This window comes from Electrona antarctica (assembly GCF_951216825.1).
Source record: "Electrona antarctica genome assembly, chromosome: 1".
In the NCBI taxonomy this organism is placed as follows: Eukaryota; Metazoa; Chordata; class Actinopteri; order Myctophiformes; family Myctophidae; genus Electrona; species Electrona antarctica.
In genome coordinates this window covers 22,329,325-22,345,243 of record NC_136806.1, presented here as the reverse complement: position 1 = coordinate 22,345,243, position 15,919 = coordinate 22,329,325, and the positions used below count along the sequence as shown (strand labels likewise).

At 42.9% G+C, this 15,919-nt stretch overlaps 2 protein-coding genes across 3 annotated transcripts in view; one reads left to right on the top strand and one right to left on the bottom strand.

Annotated features, from left to right (window-relative positions):
- The window catches only part of macrod1 (mono-ADP ribosylhydrolase 1), a 157,261-nt gene extending 153,660 nt beyond the window's left edge, over window positions 1-3,601 (bottom strand). Inside the window, exons 1-2 of one of the 2 annotated variants that reach the window (XM_079509776.1) lie at window positions 2,973-3,601; window positions 1,003-1,104 (exon numbers count right to left, since the gene is read on the bottom strand). In XM_079509776.1, coding sequence (XP_079365902.1) covers window positions 1,003-1,104; window positions 2,973-3,549 — 679 coding nt within the window. In that variant the 5' untranslated portion in view covers window positions 3,550-3,601. The remainder of the gene's footprint in view (window positions 1-1,002; window positions 1,105-2,972) is intronic. The other variant, XM_079509775.1, reaches the window with a different exon arrangement.
- Window positions 3,602-4,460: 859 nt separating this feature from the next.
- fermt3b (FERM domain containing kindlin 3b) lies at window positions 4,461-15,836 on the top strand. The gene is made up of 15 exons (XM_079512684.1): window positions 4,461-4,611; window positions 6,037-6,161; window positions 6,695-6,928; window positions 7,360-7,476; window positions 8,036-8,204; window positions 8,305-8,407; window positions 8,703-8,810; window positions 9,725-9,865; window positions 10,574-10,620; window positions 10,969-11,093; window positions 12,026-12,132; window positions 12,515-12,742; window positions 13,506-13,630; window positions 14,292-14,433; window positions 15,265-15,836. Exons 2-15 carry the CDS (start codon window positions 6,038-6,040, stop codon window positions 15,442-15,444), a joined length of 1,950 nt encoding a protein of 649 aa, XP_079368810.1. The 5' UTR covers window positions 4,461-4,611; window position 6,037; the 3' UTR covers window positions 15,445-15,836.
- The last annotated feature ends 83 nt before the right edge of the window (window positions 15,837-15,919 follow it).

Below are 15,919 nucleotides of genomic sequence, written 5' to 3'. Positions count from 1 at the left end.
AGCAAACTAAACTACATTCCTGCCATTAGTTTTGAATCGTAGTGTAAATGTTTTATTTTTCAGAGATCATACTCTGTCCATATTCTATCTGGATCAGTGTTGCCATGTCTACTTATTATAAGCGAGGTTGGGCTTGTTTTTCTGTAAAGCTGCTTATAAATATTGGTAGTTATATTGGTTGCGTTTTTTTCTTTTCTTTTTGCTTGTTTTCAAAGTGTAGTTATTTTGGCTTGCTTCCAATGTTTTTCATTATTATTGAAACCAGTTCTCTAACAGTTGCATGTCAAGGACAAAATGACGACGACCAAACTAATGTATTACTCTGCACTGCACACCCCTATGTGAATTTATTTTATCTTTTCAAATTCTAGACCGGTGCCCGGCTGTAGAGCACCGAGTCGGTGACGATGGAAGTTGGAGATCCATGCACCACCTGGCTATGCAATACCCGTTGTACCCGTGTCAGAGTACCCGTTCCACCCATTATGCCCATATGGAGATTTCTTTATCTGTCTCTCAGTGTCCCTTTATTCCTATATATGGAGTTCTGTGTCAGGCATGCCCAAATATGGAGTGTTGTGATGTCAGAACAGACCAGCTCCATATATGGAGCATGAGCAGGGGCCCTGTCCAGAGCCCGGGCAGAGGCCTTTGGTGGCGGTTCTGGACAACCGTAGGTCCGACCGGCTGAACACCGAGCACTGCACTCCCTGTGGTACGCGTGTGTCGAATAGGGCGTCGGTAGTCGGTAGGGCGAACGGTTCTCGAGTTACATGCATTACAGACGTACACACGTATGTACAGACAGACAGAGATGTGGTGCATACCATGCATTTATAGATAGATATTCAAAATATTTAACTTTTTTTTTCCAAGATATTTTTGACAATTGTGAGCTTGTAGATCAGCGGTTTTCAAATAGATAATGTATAGACTATATAGTGCTCATGTAGCCTAGTCGCTAGTGATCTGGATACAAACAGAGATGATCCTACATCTGACCTGAGGTGGATGGCGTCACCACAGGGACGCTGTCCAGTGGCACATAGTCAGGAGTTCTGTAGTGTGAACGGCTCTCCTCCACAGACAGTGACAACAGGACATCTGTGACAGGGGATGTTGGGTGGATTAGAACAGTCCCAAGTAATTTACACAGTAATGCACTGTTATTTAATTATTTCCCAAAAGGCAGAAAATATAGGGTAACTATTAGCCGCAATGTTTTGAGTTTTATCTCCACCAGGCCAAAGGCATGGGGAGAGTATGTTTTGCACTCCGTCCGTGTGTCCTTGTGTCCGTCCGTCTGTGTACAGCTAATCTCCGGCACGGTTGGCCGGCCGATGCCAACTGTGCACACACCCTCCCTGGATGCCAACAACGAACCTCTGGCCAAATTTTTCAACAGCGGCCTGTTATAGAGCCACCATGAGGCCAACTTTTGCTAAACACATTTCTACACACATTACTCGTACACATTTTATCCATACATCACGCAAATACACTATCTCTCAAATCATGAACGCAGAGTGCAATTTCAGGGATATTGTGCATGCACATTGGCACATAATATTGGCTTCCAAAGTTTTCAGGAGTGGCCCGTTTTGTACAAAATGCTGCAAATCATTAACCCAGCGTCCGATTGCGGTAGTTTATAATGGGTTGAATCTAGAGTTGCAACACCAGCCAACAGCCATTGACAGTCCATTCATTCAAACAGAAAAGTCTGATCTGCTTGTATTAAACTGCGTTAAACTTAACAACATTGCAGCTGTACGGAAAGCTTGAATTATCCTCTTTCAATCTGCAAAGTTGAGCTACTTTCTGGCAAGAAATGAATTCTGTGCAGGTGATAATTTTTCTAAAGGCCCATTCATAGTCCAGTTTTCGTTGAAGAGGTGACCACCGAAAAGTACAACATGACATCACGCCGGCCGCGGTGATCACCGCTCCACATCTCTCTGTTTTTACTAACCAATGGTCACCTCTTCACTGAAAACTGGACTTTGAATAGGCTTTAAGTGTTGGAGTTTGGAAGCGCTCGTTGGAAGTCACTCAACGGCTCTGCGTACCACCCGTTTCAAATGTGCACATAATGCAGGAAGCAGCAGCACGATGCGTTGATGAAAAGTGTTTCCAAACAACAACACTTGGAAAAAAAATATCACCTGCACAGAATTTCTTGACAGAAAATAGCTCATGGTCTACAGTGAATTTTTATGAAACAAACACTTTGCAGATTGAAAGAGGATAATTCAAGCTTTCCGTAAAGCTGCAATGTTGGTGAGTTTGACGTCGTCTAATACAAGGCGATCTGACTTTTCTGTTTGGATGAATGGGCTGTCAATGGCTGGTGTTGCAACTCTAGATTCAACCCATTATTAAAAAAATCACACCTGTGTGAAGTGAGGGGCGCTCTTATCATTGTTCTATCATTGTTAATGTGTAGGACCGAAATAGCCTGTTACGACCCTGTCTACATATGACGTAAATTCTCCATTCATTGTGAATGGCATTTAATGTTTGTGTTAGGACAAAAATCGACACTATAGCTGAATATAAGAGAGGCTAGCTCCCCTCAAAAATCTAGTGATGCAAATTGCTGCAAGGCCAATAGTATACACTGTGAATTCATGAGTTTCAAATGTATGTAGGACAGGTGTTTCAATTTGTCTGAACAGTTGATTGGCATAGAAGAACTATTGGCAGGACTACATTTGAAACTGATGAATAGATAGTTTGCTATTAATGTTAATTGTGTTCATTGTTACAACACACTGTTATGTTATTATTAGATTATTATCACTCAGTAGGACAGTTATATCCCAGGTTTACAAGCTGTTTTACAAGTTGTTGTGGGCAGCACCGCAGCAGGGGGTGAATTTCCCACACTTTAACCCACCACGGCTACGGTATGTTTGCAATAAAATGTATTTAAACGTATCCAATCACCCAGTTCTGGGGAATTGTCTCACCCTTGGTCTCCTTCCAGTTTCCTTCAGCCGAGTTCAGATTCACCGGCCCTGCGGCCATGGTGGCCTGGGCACTGGTGTGGACAGATACAACCGCGGCTGTAGTTACACCAAGCACGCCGATGGCAATGCGGCACAACAAGCCAGTGCTCCCTTTGGGTGAGGACACTGAGGAGGAACCGTCCGCTTGGATCCACTTCCAAAGTGTCGCCGCAGTTGAAAATGTCCCCAATCGATTCGTGGTGTAATGTCCGGGGAGAACACTTGACTTGCACTTTGATGGCAAATTCTTCCCCAAGCCAACCACCGAATGCAAGGGGCGAGTTTGCAATGGCATTGGCAGGGGACCCAGGCTGTTTTTGAATTTGACACCAACTCTGTGAAAGTCAACACGGGCCAGAGGACCAGTGCATGGCAGCACTCTGATATGTGCCAAACGAGTTGATATTTGAAATGCCATGCTGAGACACCGATGGTCAACAATATGCACTCTAATTTCAGCTCTGAAAATATATAATGCAAGTTTAGTTTCGCTTTTGTTTTCGCGAGAAACGCGACTGTTTACAGGAGTATTAAGCATGTGCCATTTTTGTTTTGTAGTGACGTATAGAGAATGTACCACACAAAGAAAGGAGGTATTATTATTTTTTATTATTATCGCATATTAGAAATATATTAGAACGTGTTATGAAACATATGCCAAACTGTTGAAATAACCTTACACGCGAACGGTGACAGGTAATGTTACAGTAACAGACAGTGGAGTTAAAACGACAACTCATATCAAATACACCCCCGACCCCCCTCGAAAAATGACGTGCCCTGCCTCCTTGATCCAAAGATACATGACTGCCCCCTATTGGAGGATGAACGCTTGTCTTTTTACCATGAGTTCTATCTCTCATAAATCACAATTGAATGATCATAGTGGTACCCATTATTGTAGACCTGCCCATTAGTCATTATAATATTAACAATGACATAGCTATTTCTAGTTTATAAAAAACAAATGTGTTTCATCCTGTACTGCCTATTGGTGTATTATCTTCTCAATATCCCAAATCACTCATGCTTCCTACTCCTTTATCATCCTTGTCAATGCTTTAATTGTCTTGTCTGGGCTGCTTTAGCTCAACTTGATCTCTTCATAAATAAAACCAAGGTTTTAGTCATGTAATGGAAACCAGATTACAACATTATTCTAAATGCCTGTACTGAGTTAATGACAGTACTGTGAATGTGTGTGTGGGTGTTTATCTTAGGACTTACAGTTTCCTCTATCACACACATACACCCTGCAACTTACATTGCTTAATAAGACCCCCTAGTGTCAGTCTGTCTCCACTCACTTATAGGCCTACCGACTACCGTAGTATACTTCCTCTTGGCGGAAACTGACAAAAGAGGAACGCCATCTTTTGACAGAATTGACACACACACATACACACCCACAGACACACTGACACACAACCAACACTGTTGCACAGATCACAACCTACTCACCCAGCCAGAGAGAGAGAGAGAGAGATGAGCAGTAGAAGGTTTTCGTAGAACCATACATTGTTTCAGAGTACGAGAAGAGGTGCGGAGGCTCCCTGAAAGATTTTTAAATCCACAAAACCTTGGATAAAGGAGATACACTGTAAGTATTTCAAAAGAGTGTGTACTGTGTGTGTGTGTGTGTGTGTGTGTGTGTGTGTGTGTGTGTGTGTGTGTGTGTGTGTGTGTGTGTGTGTGTGTGTGTGTGTGTGTGTGTGTGTGTGTGTGTGTGTGTGTGAGAGAGTGTAGAGAGTGAGAGACATAAACAGAGAAAAGCAAGAGAAAGACCTAAAGGGAGGTAAGTGGCTACATAAACAGAGAAAAGCAAGAGAAAGACCTAAAGGGAGGTAAGTGGCTGGGGGGGCCTGCATGTTTAAATGTTCAGAGACAGAGTCAATTGAGTTACAATACTTGAGTAACTTAGTTACTGACAGGCCTCAAATCAAACTTTACTTAAAGTATTGTAAGTATACTCTGAGGGAAGGAGACAAATGCAGAAACAGACATAGTGGTTCACGTAGCCGCAATTTGCAACTCTAGATGTTTTTATAATGGTCATCCCATTATAAAGAAATCTAGAGTTGCAAATTGCGGCTAGTGGTTCACGGTGGTTTGAATTTGAGCCAGTTTAATTGCAACGGGTGTCTATGACGATGACTGTGTGACACATACAACATACGGGTCAAAGAGTCATATGAGTCCTCACAACTGTTGCAAAGATGTTTGTGATGCTGGAAAGATCCCTGCGCACGCATGCATGCATTCACATACACACACACACACACACACACACACACACACACACACACACACACACACACACACACACACACATACGCATGCATTCACATACACACATGCATGGACACAAACACACTAAGTGGGTGACTGGATATAGGATTGGACAGACAGCATGCTGGGTCTGAAAGCGGAAGTGTGCATCCCTGGAGATTGTCGAACTCAGAAAAAGGAAGTGCTCATCATCAGATTCAGAATGGGCTTGTCATTTCAACCAGCTCACCCAGTCCGTGTGTGTGTGTGTGTGTGTGTGTGTGTGTGTGTGTGTGTGTGTGCGTGCGTGCGTGCGTGCGTGCGTGCGTGCGTGCGTGCGTGCGTGCGTGCGTGCGTGCGTGCGTGCGTGCGTCATCATGTATCATGTGATGATATTCTCAAATTCTCTCTCCTTTCTATGACTGGCAGGTTATCCTCAGTTAAAGGGACCTAAAAAGGCAGCTATTAGGTCCCTTTAACTTTAAGTACAATTAAATGGGTTTTTAACTCAATCTTGACTTGAGATGTTGTAGATAAAGGCCTGAAGGTCCAAGATGTAGGATCATCCATCTCTGTTTTACTATGTAATAAATAGAACAACCCACTTTCAGCATGTCTAGAACGCTACTTTTTAATTTGAACACTTACTATGCTCAGATATATTTGGAACTCAATGTTGTATGGATTTAAAATAAACTCTTTCTTTCTTTCTTTCTTTCTTTCTTTCTTTCTCTCTTTCTTTCCTCCCTTCCTCCAGAATGGCAGCGTGGGACCTGAAAGTCACAGTGGAGGACCTGGGCCCTGATGCCCTTCCCATCACCATCAGTGTGACCTCTGAACTCCACATAGGAGGAGTCATCCTTAAACTGGTGGAGAAGACACGTGGGTCACTGTGCCTTTATCTCCATGTCTGTCTGTCTGTCTGTCTGTCTGTCTGTCTGTCTGTCTGTCTGTCTGTCTGTCTGTCTGTCTGTCTGTCTGTCTGTCTGTCTGTCTGTCTGTCTGTCTGTCTGTCTGTCTGTCTGTCTGTCTGTCTGTCTGTCTGTCTGCCTGCCTGCCTGCCTGCCTGCCTGCCTGCCTGCCTGTCTGTCTGTCTGTCTGTCTGTCTGTCTGTCTGTCTGTCTGTCTGTCTGTCTGTCTGTCTGTAAGGTGTAAAAATGCATGCAGCACACACTGGAATCAGAATGGTGTAAACACAAGGCGAGATAGGATTGTTAATTATCCAGAAACTATCAAGATATACAAATCATATTTTGGGGTCTCATAGGCTGAAAATTATGATTGGTCACTTTCTCCTTTCTTTGCATACTCACAAAAACACAATTTCCAGGCCATACATAAGCACACATATTTCACTTGTATCATTGAAAGAGTCTTCAACCTATCTTCTGACCTACATGTGCGTTTCTCTGCAGAGTTGAAGATTAACTGGTCGGACCATGCCCTTTGGTGGGAACAGAAGACACAGTGGTTGCTGCGGACATCATGGACACTGGAGAAGTGTGGCATTCAATCTGATGCTCGGCTAACATTCATGACCCAGCACAAAGCCTTGAGGCTGGGCCTGCCTAACGGCATCACCGTCAGACTCAAAGCCTGCTTCTCATGTCCCATGTTCCGCACGGTGATGGGGCTCTGCAAGATGTTGAGTACGTCTGGGTGGGAAGTTAGTTAGCTCACCCACCCACTCACTCACTCACTCACTCACTCACTCACTCACTCACTCACTCACTCACTCACTCACTCACTCAAACACAACTATGTAAATATGTCCATTAACGACGTACATGAGATGGGTGTGACATGATTGGCCGCAGAGTAGCCTGCCCCAGCCTGTGTGGTTTCTGGTCTAGAGGGGCCGGTGCCAGTCGAAAACAGGCGGTGGATCCTATTGGTTCACTGATCTGAACACCCGCTCCCGTCTGGCTACCGAGGCTAGCCAAAAAGTGACCCTGACGTGATCTGAACACGCAAACTTCTCATCTAGAATCAGACCTATACCTCACAAACGATGAATAAATATGCTACAAAAATCGGTTAATTGCTTATGTTATATCTTCTTTTAATCTTCCTTCCATAGACATCCGGCATCCCGAAGAACTTTCCCTCCTTCGACCAATGGAGGAGAAGAAGAAAAAGAAAGATAAAAATGTGGTTGAGGAGATATATGATCTTACCGAAGTGCCACCCACATCAGGTACTATAGCCTATACACATGAATATATACTTGGGGGGGTGCAGAACTGCAGATATTTTACGTGTCTTAGCTGTCCATTATGCAATTTTGCAATATTTAATTTAAATTCAAATACAAAAGATTGAAAATGTAACTTTATGCACACACTAATGTAAAAGTGTGAAAATCATTTGTGGTCAGCCAAAAATATATATATTTATTTTTTACATAAAACCTCAAATTGTTATGCAGTTGTGGATAACACTGAGATGTTAAATGTGCGTCTCCATAAACATAAATCTCTCTGGGCCCGGGTATAGTTTTAACCTGTTTTACTAACCAGGTACCCGCATTTTATAAGTTGTATGCTTTCCTGTGTATTTCTGAATTGTAGAAAAACTGTGGAAAATGTGTCAGGGCTGAGGGACAAGGCACTAAGGCAGAATACAAATATTAAATATAGGCTTATCAAAACTTGTTGAGGCATGCATAACCAAATCAGCCAACTTTTTAGGACACACTGACAGTTCCCATGACAACCCTGTTATTCTCCTCCTGCTTCTCTCTTTCCGCCCCTCAGCATCACAGCCGTGCTCATATAATGGCATGCCGCCGCATTTCATGGACTCGCCCAAGACGGAGGCGGTCTATAAAATGCTGTCAGTCACCCAGCCTGCTCCCGCCCCAGAGGGCATAGCCAAACTGTACCGTCCAGCCAGTGTGGTAGACAAGGCTCACATCAACAGCAGGTTAGCTCTAACAGGCCGGTGCATGTGTGTGCATTTAAACACACACACACAAACAACACAGTGAAACTGGACTCTCTCTGTCTCTCTCACTCTGTCACAGGTGGTTGGACTCATCGCATACTCTGATGAAGCAGGGGGTTCGGGAGAATGACAGACTCTGGCTGCGCTTCAAATACTATTCTTACCATGACCTTGAGCCCAAGGTGTGTGTGCGTGCGTGCGTGTGTGCGTGCGTGTGCCATTTATTTTCTATCACTGAAGCAAACCTGTTCCAAATCCCTCTTTCACACCCTGCTCTCCTCTGCCCTTCCTCCATTCTTCCCTTCATCCTTCCATTCCCATTTCTCCTCCTCACACCTTTTCCATGATGTCATTGTTATCCCTCTTTGCCTCCCATCCTGACAATACCCAACCATTCTCCCTTCCCTCTCACCTCTCCTGCTCTCTCTCTCTCTCTCTCTCTCGCTCTCTCTCTCTCTCTCTCTCTCTCTCTCCCAGTATGATGCGGTGCGTCTGACCCAGCTGTATGAGCAGGCCCGCTGGACCATCCTGCTGGAGGACATTGAATGCACTGAGGAGGAGATGATGTTATTTGGAGCTCTCCAGGTACACAAAGCTGCCACAGGACTGCCACTATACTGTAGCTCTACTGCTGGTTTTACATCCTACCAGACGGAACGTGGTGAATCACATTCACCCGTGTCCTTGCCCCTCCAGTCAGGGAGCTGTGATGTGCTATAACTCTTGTACCTTAGGTCGTACAACACATTCTTTTGACTTTTGGCCATGCACATTTTGTCTAATTAGGTTTTCCGCCATTTCACATTTTACCATTTGGATCTGGACCCTCAAATCTAGTCCGGATCATCTTCCTGATTCTAAATGTAAAATCAATATAAAGTTGACAAAAAAACTAAAACAAGGCAATGCCTGGTTTTGTAATGTTATATATTGGCAGAATAAGTTTGCTTATGTGATGTCTTTGTGACCCATTTCATAGTGCAATGTAGCCTGAGGAGACGATTTTGTAATGTCAACTATTCAAGATACCTCGCAAATATTTAACTTTATATCATGGCAAGGTGCAAAGGGTACAAAGGGTCCTATATAAATCTCCAAGGGGATTTCTGGTGGCTACTTTCTAGCTTAGAATGTATAGCATATTATAGGATAAAGTTTATTTGGGTGTGGAAAGAAAATTGGTGTCTCTATTCAGCTCCAGGGTTAGTTTGATGGCTCTGGACTTGGAGAAATATTTAATCATCACAAATACAGATTAGATTGTCCTATATACCACAGGACCAGCATATGGTTTTCCTAAATTGAGTGGCAATCTCCAACACTATACCATCTGCCTCTAATGTAATCAAAAACTTAGAATAACCTTTTGTCTGCCCCTGTCTCCCTGACAATGCTCCAACTCTTTCTGTCTGTCTGTCTCCTTTCTCTCGCACGCACGCACGCACGCACGCACGCACGCACGCACGCACGCACGCACGCACGCACACACACACACACAGTATCACATCAGCAAGCTGTCTGTGTCAGAGCCCCAGGCGTTGACTTCCAATGCGGCTATGGATGATCTGGAATCAGCCCTGCAATGCCTGGAGGTGAAAATGGAAGGGGAGAGCAGCACTGCCACTGCCTCTGATATGCTGGTCAGATATTTTGGATTATACTTTATTTATTATGATGGGGGTCATGGAGGGCAGCCTCCTCCTACTGGGAGTCGGGTGAAGTTATGCTCACTCCAAGTCTGTTTTACAATTCCAGTTTAGGGAAAAGAAAGCCGGCTAGTGTTCAAGGGCAAATACAACTATACTGTGTGCGACTATGTTTACTTTAGTACACTAAACATAAAAAAATAAATTCTCTGTTGGTCATTGTGAATTGCAACTAGCTTCTCTTTAACTTTTGAATAACTTTTAGTTTCACTTTCAAAGCAGCACTGAGTTCTGCTTTTGCAAATGCTGGTTCTATAACTTTGCTATCGAACACATATTGATCGATTGAATGACATTTTTATTTCACAGTATGCAGAATGGGTTCAAACGAAACCACAATTCAATACAAAAATTGTTACTTTGTGGACGAACCATGATAAAGCACTAAACTTGTTTACAACAGAGTCCACCTTTTTCAATTCATCAGAACATTTAAAGATGTACAAATCATCATATAAAGAAAGTAAAAAAGGGAAAAACATGTACAGTATGGGGATAAAGGGGTACATCATATAGCTGAGACTAGTACGACACAGATTAGAAAATGAGGCCAAAATACATTTATATTTAGCATTTTGCCACAATCAGAGAGAGAAGAGAGTCAACTTTAATCTTCTTTCAAATGTTTTATTTCTCAAACAGGATAACATGACGGCACCACAGCTCAATGATTATCTGAAGTTATTCAGGTAAAAATCTAGTTTCCAGGTTCTCGGTTTTGTCCAACACAAATGAAATTCCTTCTCTTTAAGCTCCAACAACTTAACCATTGTAACAACAATTACTCACAGTTCTTCTTCATTCATAAACTTACAAACAAAGCTTCTGTTTTCTGCAATTCATTTGTCAGTGTAACTGACAGGCTATATGACCTATAATTCCTTCTGAAATACATTTCTAATTGCAATTTTCTTCTCAACCTTTGACTCGTTCATGTCGTAGAGACAACGTGTTTACATGACACCGAAATAAACAGAACTATAGCTCTCCGATCGTTTTGAAACACCTGCTTATACCAGCTTGACTGTCTGTTTCAGACCCAAGAGGATGACACTTAAGCCTTACAAACAGTATTGGTTCAAGTTCCAGGATACCTCGATATCTTACTTCAAGAGCAAAGAGCAGAGCATTGGAGAGCCCATTCAACAGATTAACCTCAAAGGTATGAAATGTATTATAATGTTATTCCTATCATATTTAATTTGTAAATTTACTAAAAGGTCTCACATTTACAGTTAGAACAAGACCATTATTAACAAAGCCCTCATCACAACATCACAATACCCCCCCCAACACACACACACACACACACACACACACACACACACACACACACACACACACACACACACACACACACACACACACACACACACACACACACACACACACACACACACACACACACACACACACACACACACACACACACACAAACAAACACACGCGTGTGCACACACACACACACACACACACACACACACACACACACACACACACACACACACACACACACACACACACACACACACACACACACACACACACACACACACACACACACCACCAACTGTATGCACAACTTTCACTTTCTAATTATTTTGTCTCACTTAAGTAAATAAATAGCCATGGGCAACTCAAACCAACACCACAGCTTCGTATTTATGCTACTATGATCTGGCATTGATCGGCCTCTGCTCATTAGTTCTCGTCATGGGACTGCAGACCTGACAGCGGTTTTCCTCTCAATTCTTCATGAAGCCTTACGTTAATGAAACCAATGTGACCTATGCGGTGACCCGTGTTTAGTATACTCTGAATTGGACTACAGGGCTCTCTTGTAAAATCAAAGAAAACTCATATTCCAAAGGGACCTTTCGATGGAAAAGAACAAGCGCTACAGACACTAATGATGTTGAATAAATAAATAATAAAAATGACTTACTGAGATATGAGCCAAACCAGCACAACACTGTGACTTCAAACTTGACCCATGACCTCTCTAAGTCATCCCTACTCGCTCTAATTAGTCTCCTCTGTACTGTATCTAATACAAGCAAAATGTCATGCATTCTATCGATGCTCTGCATGCAGGTTGTGAAGTGGCTCCAGACATCAATGTTGCGGCACAGAAGTTCCTCATCAGATTGCTGATTCCAGCCCCTGAGGGCATGAACGAGGTCTATCTACGCTGTGAGAATGTAAGACACTTGTTGTTTATACAGTGAATACACTGAATAGCATGCACACACACATTCACACCAACACAAAACACACTCGTGCACACACTTTCTCTCTCACACCTATCTTTTTCCTGCTCTCCCTTTCACACATCCACACTTATCACTTTTATCTTTCATGCTCATTTCTTATACATATATTTTTCAGTCAACCTGCATAATATATTTATATAATACACAAATAGGTAGTTACTATAGTTACAATAAATACTGCTCTAAATACACAACAAATTACAAGTTATATTCAGGGTTCACTGTAACAGTAGCCTACATCCCATGCCCTGTTCTGCACCTGACTTCATGATTACATTTGCCTTTGCTGTGTGACTCCTGCTATCTCCAGGAGCAGCAGTACGCCCAGTGGATGGCTGGATGTAAATTGGCTTCCAAAGGGAAGAGCCTCGCAGACGGTAGCTACCAGAATGAGATCCAAAACATTCGTTCTTTCCTAGCCATGCAGAAGGCAAACCCCAACTCCAGCAGCAGTGCTGTAGCTCCAGACGAAAGCATCAACACCTACAGCCTGGTCTCACCACGTTACCGCTACCAGAAGAAGTACAAGGTCAAACAGGTACTGCACAGGACGGGAGCAATAGCATTTGTGTTCAAAGTTCATGCCTATAATCACTCATTCAGGCATGCATACGTGACGTTAAAGTTAAAGGCTAGAGCTCAAAGTAAAGATTTGCATAGAGTAGATATTCAAAAACAATTATCTGTGCATACTGTATATATGTGCTGAGTCACATACTCCCGCAAATTAAATAAATATAACAGCTGAACACTTAAAAACCTTCAGCACATTCCTTAGATTCCCTATAGAAGAGACTGGTACAGGACCCCTATACTGTATATCCCCAAGTATCCAGATACTGTATACTGTGTCTCAGAGACATTATGGACAAAAACAACCTTTGATATAGGTCCGTTGGTTACTAGACATACCAATTTACCAACTGTCCTACAGTCATTAGTCAGACAAACCCGTGCTGCGGGTTACAAATCACCCATGCTGCAGATTAAAAATCACCCGTGGCTCCAGACATGTGTGGCAGGTTAAAACTAATCCGTGTTGCAGATTAAAAATCACCCGTTGCTCCAGACATGCGTGGCAGGTTAAAACTAATCTGTGTTGCAGGTTAAAAATCACCCGTGGCTTCCTGTGAGGTTAGGGTTTGGGGAGGGTGTCTCTGGTGTGTGTGACTGTTTGTGTGTCTAACTAAACACATGCACCCGGTCTGCATGCTGTGTCCAACAACAACTAATCTGAGTTCTGCATGTACATGTATGATCACATTAAAGATGACATCCTGTACCCGCTTTCTTCTCTCCAGTTGACGCCTCGCATCCTGGAGGCCTATCAGAATGTGGCTCAGCTCTCACTGACTGAAGCCCAGCTGCGTTTCCTGCAGATCTGGCAGGCCCTGCCTGACTTTGGCATCTCATATGTTGTTGTCAGGTGCGTAGTGTCTTTGATCGAACGTATAGCTAACTATGGTGCACCAGCAGCTGACCCTGCTTAACCCATTGACTGCACAAACAATCGTAATGTTCCTTGGTTCGATTCCAGTAAGAGACCATGGTGAAATGTTTTTCTCCCCCCTATCCCTTGTCCCTTGTCTCACTATGCTGTCCTAATGTAAATAAAGCAAAAATGTATAACTTATCTAAAGCAGTGGTTCTCAACTTCCAAAATATCCTGAGGTCCTTGAGTGGGTTCCTTGGGGCCACAGCTAAATTATTGATAGTTTAGGATTAGGAACCAGACGGATGATTATGGGTCTGTTACTCGGAGACTGTACAAATAATTGTCGACTGGAGTGTACAAATGATTGTACAAATCTCCAAATGGACCCTTACAGATCCAACTCTCTGAGTTGGATTTTACAGTGTAGGTCCCAGAGATACAAATCTAATGGGCGTCCGTGGCCAAAAGCATAATCAAAATGGGTCCTTGAAAAAGTTGAGAACCACTGATATAAATGTAATGGTTTGCCAAATAGTGGTGGTAAAATATGTGTTTAACATTCTACCAGCACACGTCTGCACAACAGTGTTACACACAAATGAGCCAAAGTCTGGGTGTTGAATGAACTGACAGCTGGAATCTGGCTTGGCAGGTTCAAGGGCAGCCGTAAGGATGAGGTACTGGGCATCACTCCCACCCGCCTGCTCCGTATCGACCTGGGGGTGGGAGACGTGGTGAAGACCTGGCGGTACAACACCATGAGGCAGTGGAACGTCAACTGGGACATCAAACAGGTCACTTATACCTTTTCATTACCTCTGTCCGGGCAGTCAATCACTAAATGTTATGTCATTGTATTCCTACTTACATTATTTTAAATACTAGTTCCATTGGTCGTATCACCATGCATGGGATGGAGGAAATATGACTATGCTATTTTCATTGTTTTATACGTGGCAGTTTTGTTCAGTAATTATTTGAAGAATAGAAGCGGGAGACCCAGATTCGAATCCTGCGCGTGGTTTCCTGGGCTATATGACGTTGACCTTTCCTGCAAAGTAAAAAAATCTGCTGTTGAGTCGACTGAATCAAGTGCAAGTTCAGGAAAATATACCCCATCCTTATTGATTTTGACCTCGGCTGTTTTGACCCAAAAGTAAATAATCTCTTCAGGGAAGCCTACTGCTGCCAAATATTGTGCAGGTGAAGAAATATTGTGCACTCAAATATTGTGCAGACTGCTGACAAATATTGTGCAGGTGAAGAATCTGAACTTGAGCTCCACCTTGAGACAGACTTCCAGTAATACTGTCTTTCTAAAAGATGCACTATACATGTTCATCATACATCATCATGATAAATGGCACTGCTCTCTTCACATGGGTGTGATTATTTTTGATTAGGCACAAACTCCACTACACCCCCATCTTGGCATTTGTGGCAAATACAGTTAAAAGAGGGCAGTTCTGGCCATTTAAGATGTTCTGAGCTTATCTTGAAAATGTTGCCACTATCAGCCATTATCTGCTTGAGAACTGCTTTTTGTCCCCAAGTGTCTGATATCTTTTCTTCCTCTATGTCGTGTGTGTGTGTGTGTGTGTGTGTGTTTTTCCTCAACCTTACAGGTGGCCATTGAGTTTGATGGCAACGTGAATATCGCCTTCAGCTGTGTGACCGCAGACTGTAAAATTGTTCACGAATTTATCGGAGGTTACATCTTCATGTCGACACGCAACCGCGAGCAGAGTGACACACTCAACGAGGAGCTCTTCCACAAGCTGACCGGTGGCCATGAAGCTCTTTAGAATAAAAAAAATACAAAAAGAAAAACATAAACTATAAATAAAAAACAACAAAAAAAAGTCAACACATCAATCTATAAATCACACCATCCATCGACACATCTGGTTTTGAGGAGCCCAGGTAAACTCATGTGATTTATCACACCTTTCTGTAACTCATTCACTCTTATTTTGAAGCTGCACCAGTGGTCAGAAGAGTAAACTTGTATTTCGTGGTTGTCATCTTCATCTGGTTTTAGAAATTAGGTTGAGGAACTAGGCTACTGAAGTGAGTGCAGTGATGGTCCATTACATCGATATCGGTATCAAGCCCAGAGTTGTGTGCCCCAGTAGAAAATGTCCATATTCAACTCTGTATAAGGAATGGTTCAGTGCTGTATCAATGTTGGTCTGCATCTCGTGTGTCAAGTCTGCCCTGAGGGTAGCAATATTATTTAAAGCAACTTGATTAGAGCAATTTGCTTAGAGCAACTATATT

Bases quoted from the DNA above. Each gene is read 5' to 3' on its own strand.
- fermt3b (XM_079512684.1), top strand. From the start codon at position 6,038: ATGGCAGCGTGGGACCTGAAAGTCACAGTGGAGGACCTGGGCCCTGAT. The intron at 6,162-6,694 runs GTGGGTCACTGT...GTTTCTCTGCAG, and splicing joins TAAACTGGTGGAGAAGACAC to AGTTGAAGATTAACTGGTCG. The intron at 6,929-7,359 runs GTACGTCTGGGT...TTCCTTCCATAG, and splicing joins GGGGCTCTGCAAGATGTTGA to ACATCCGGCATCCCGAAGAA.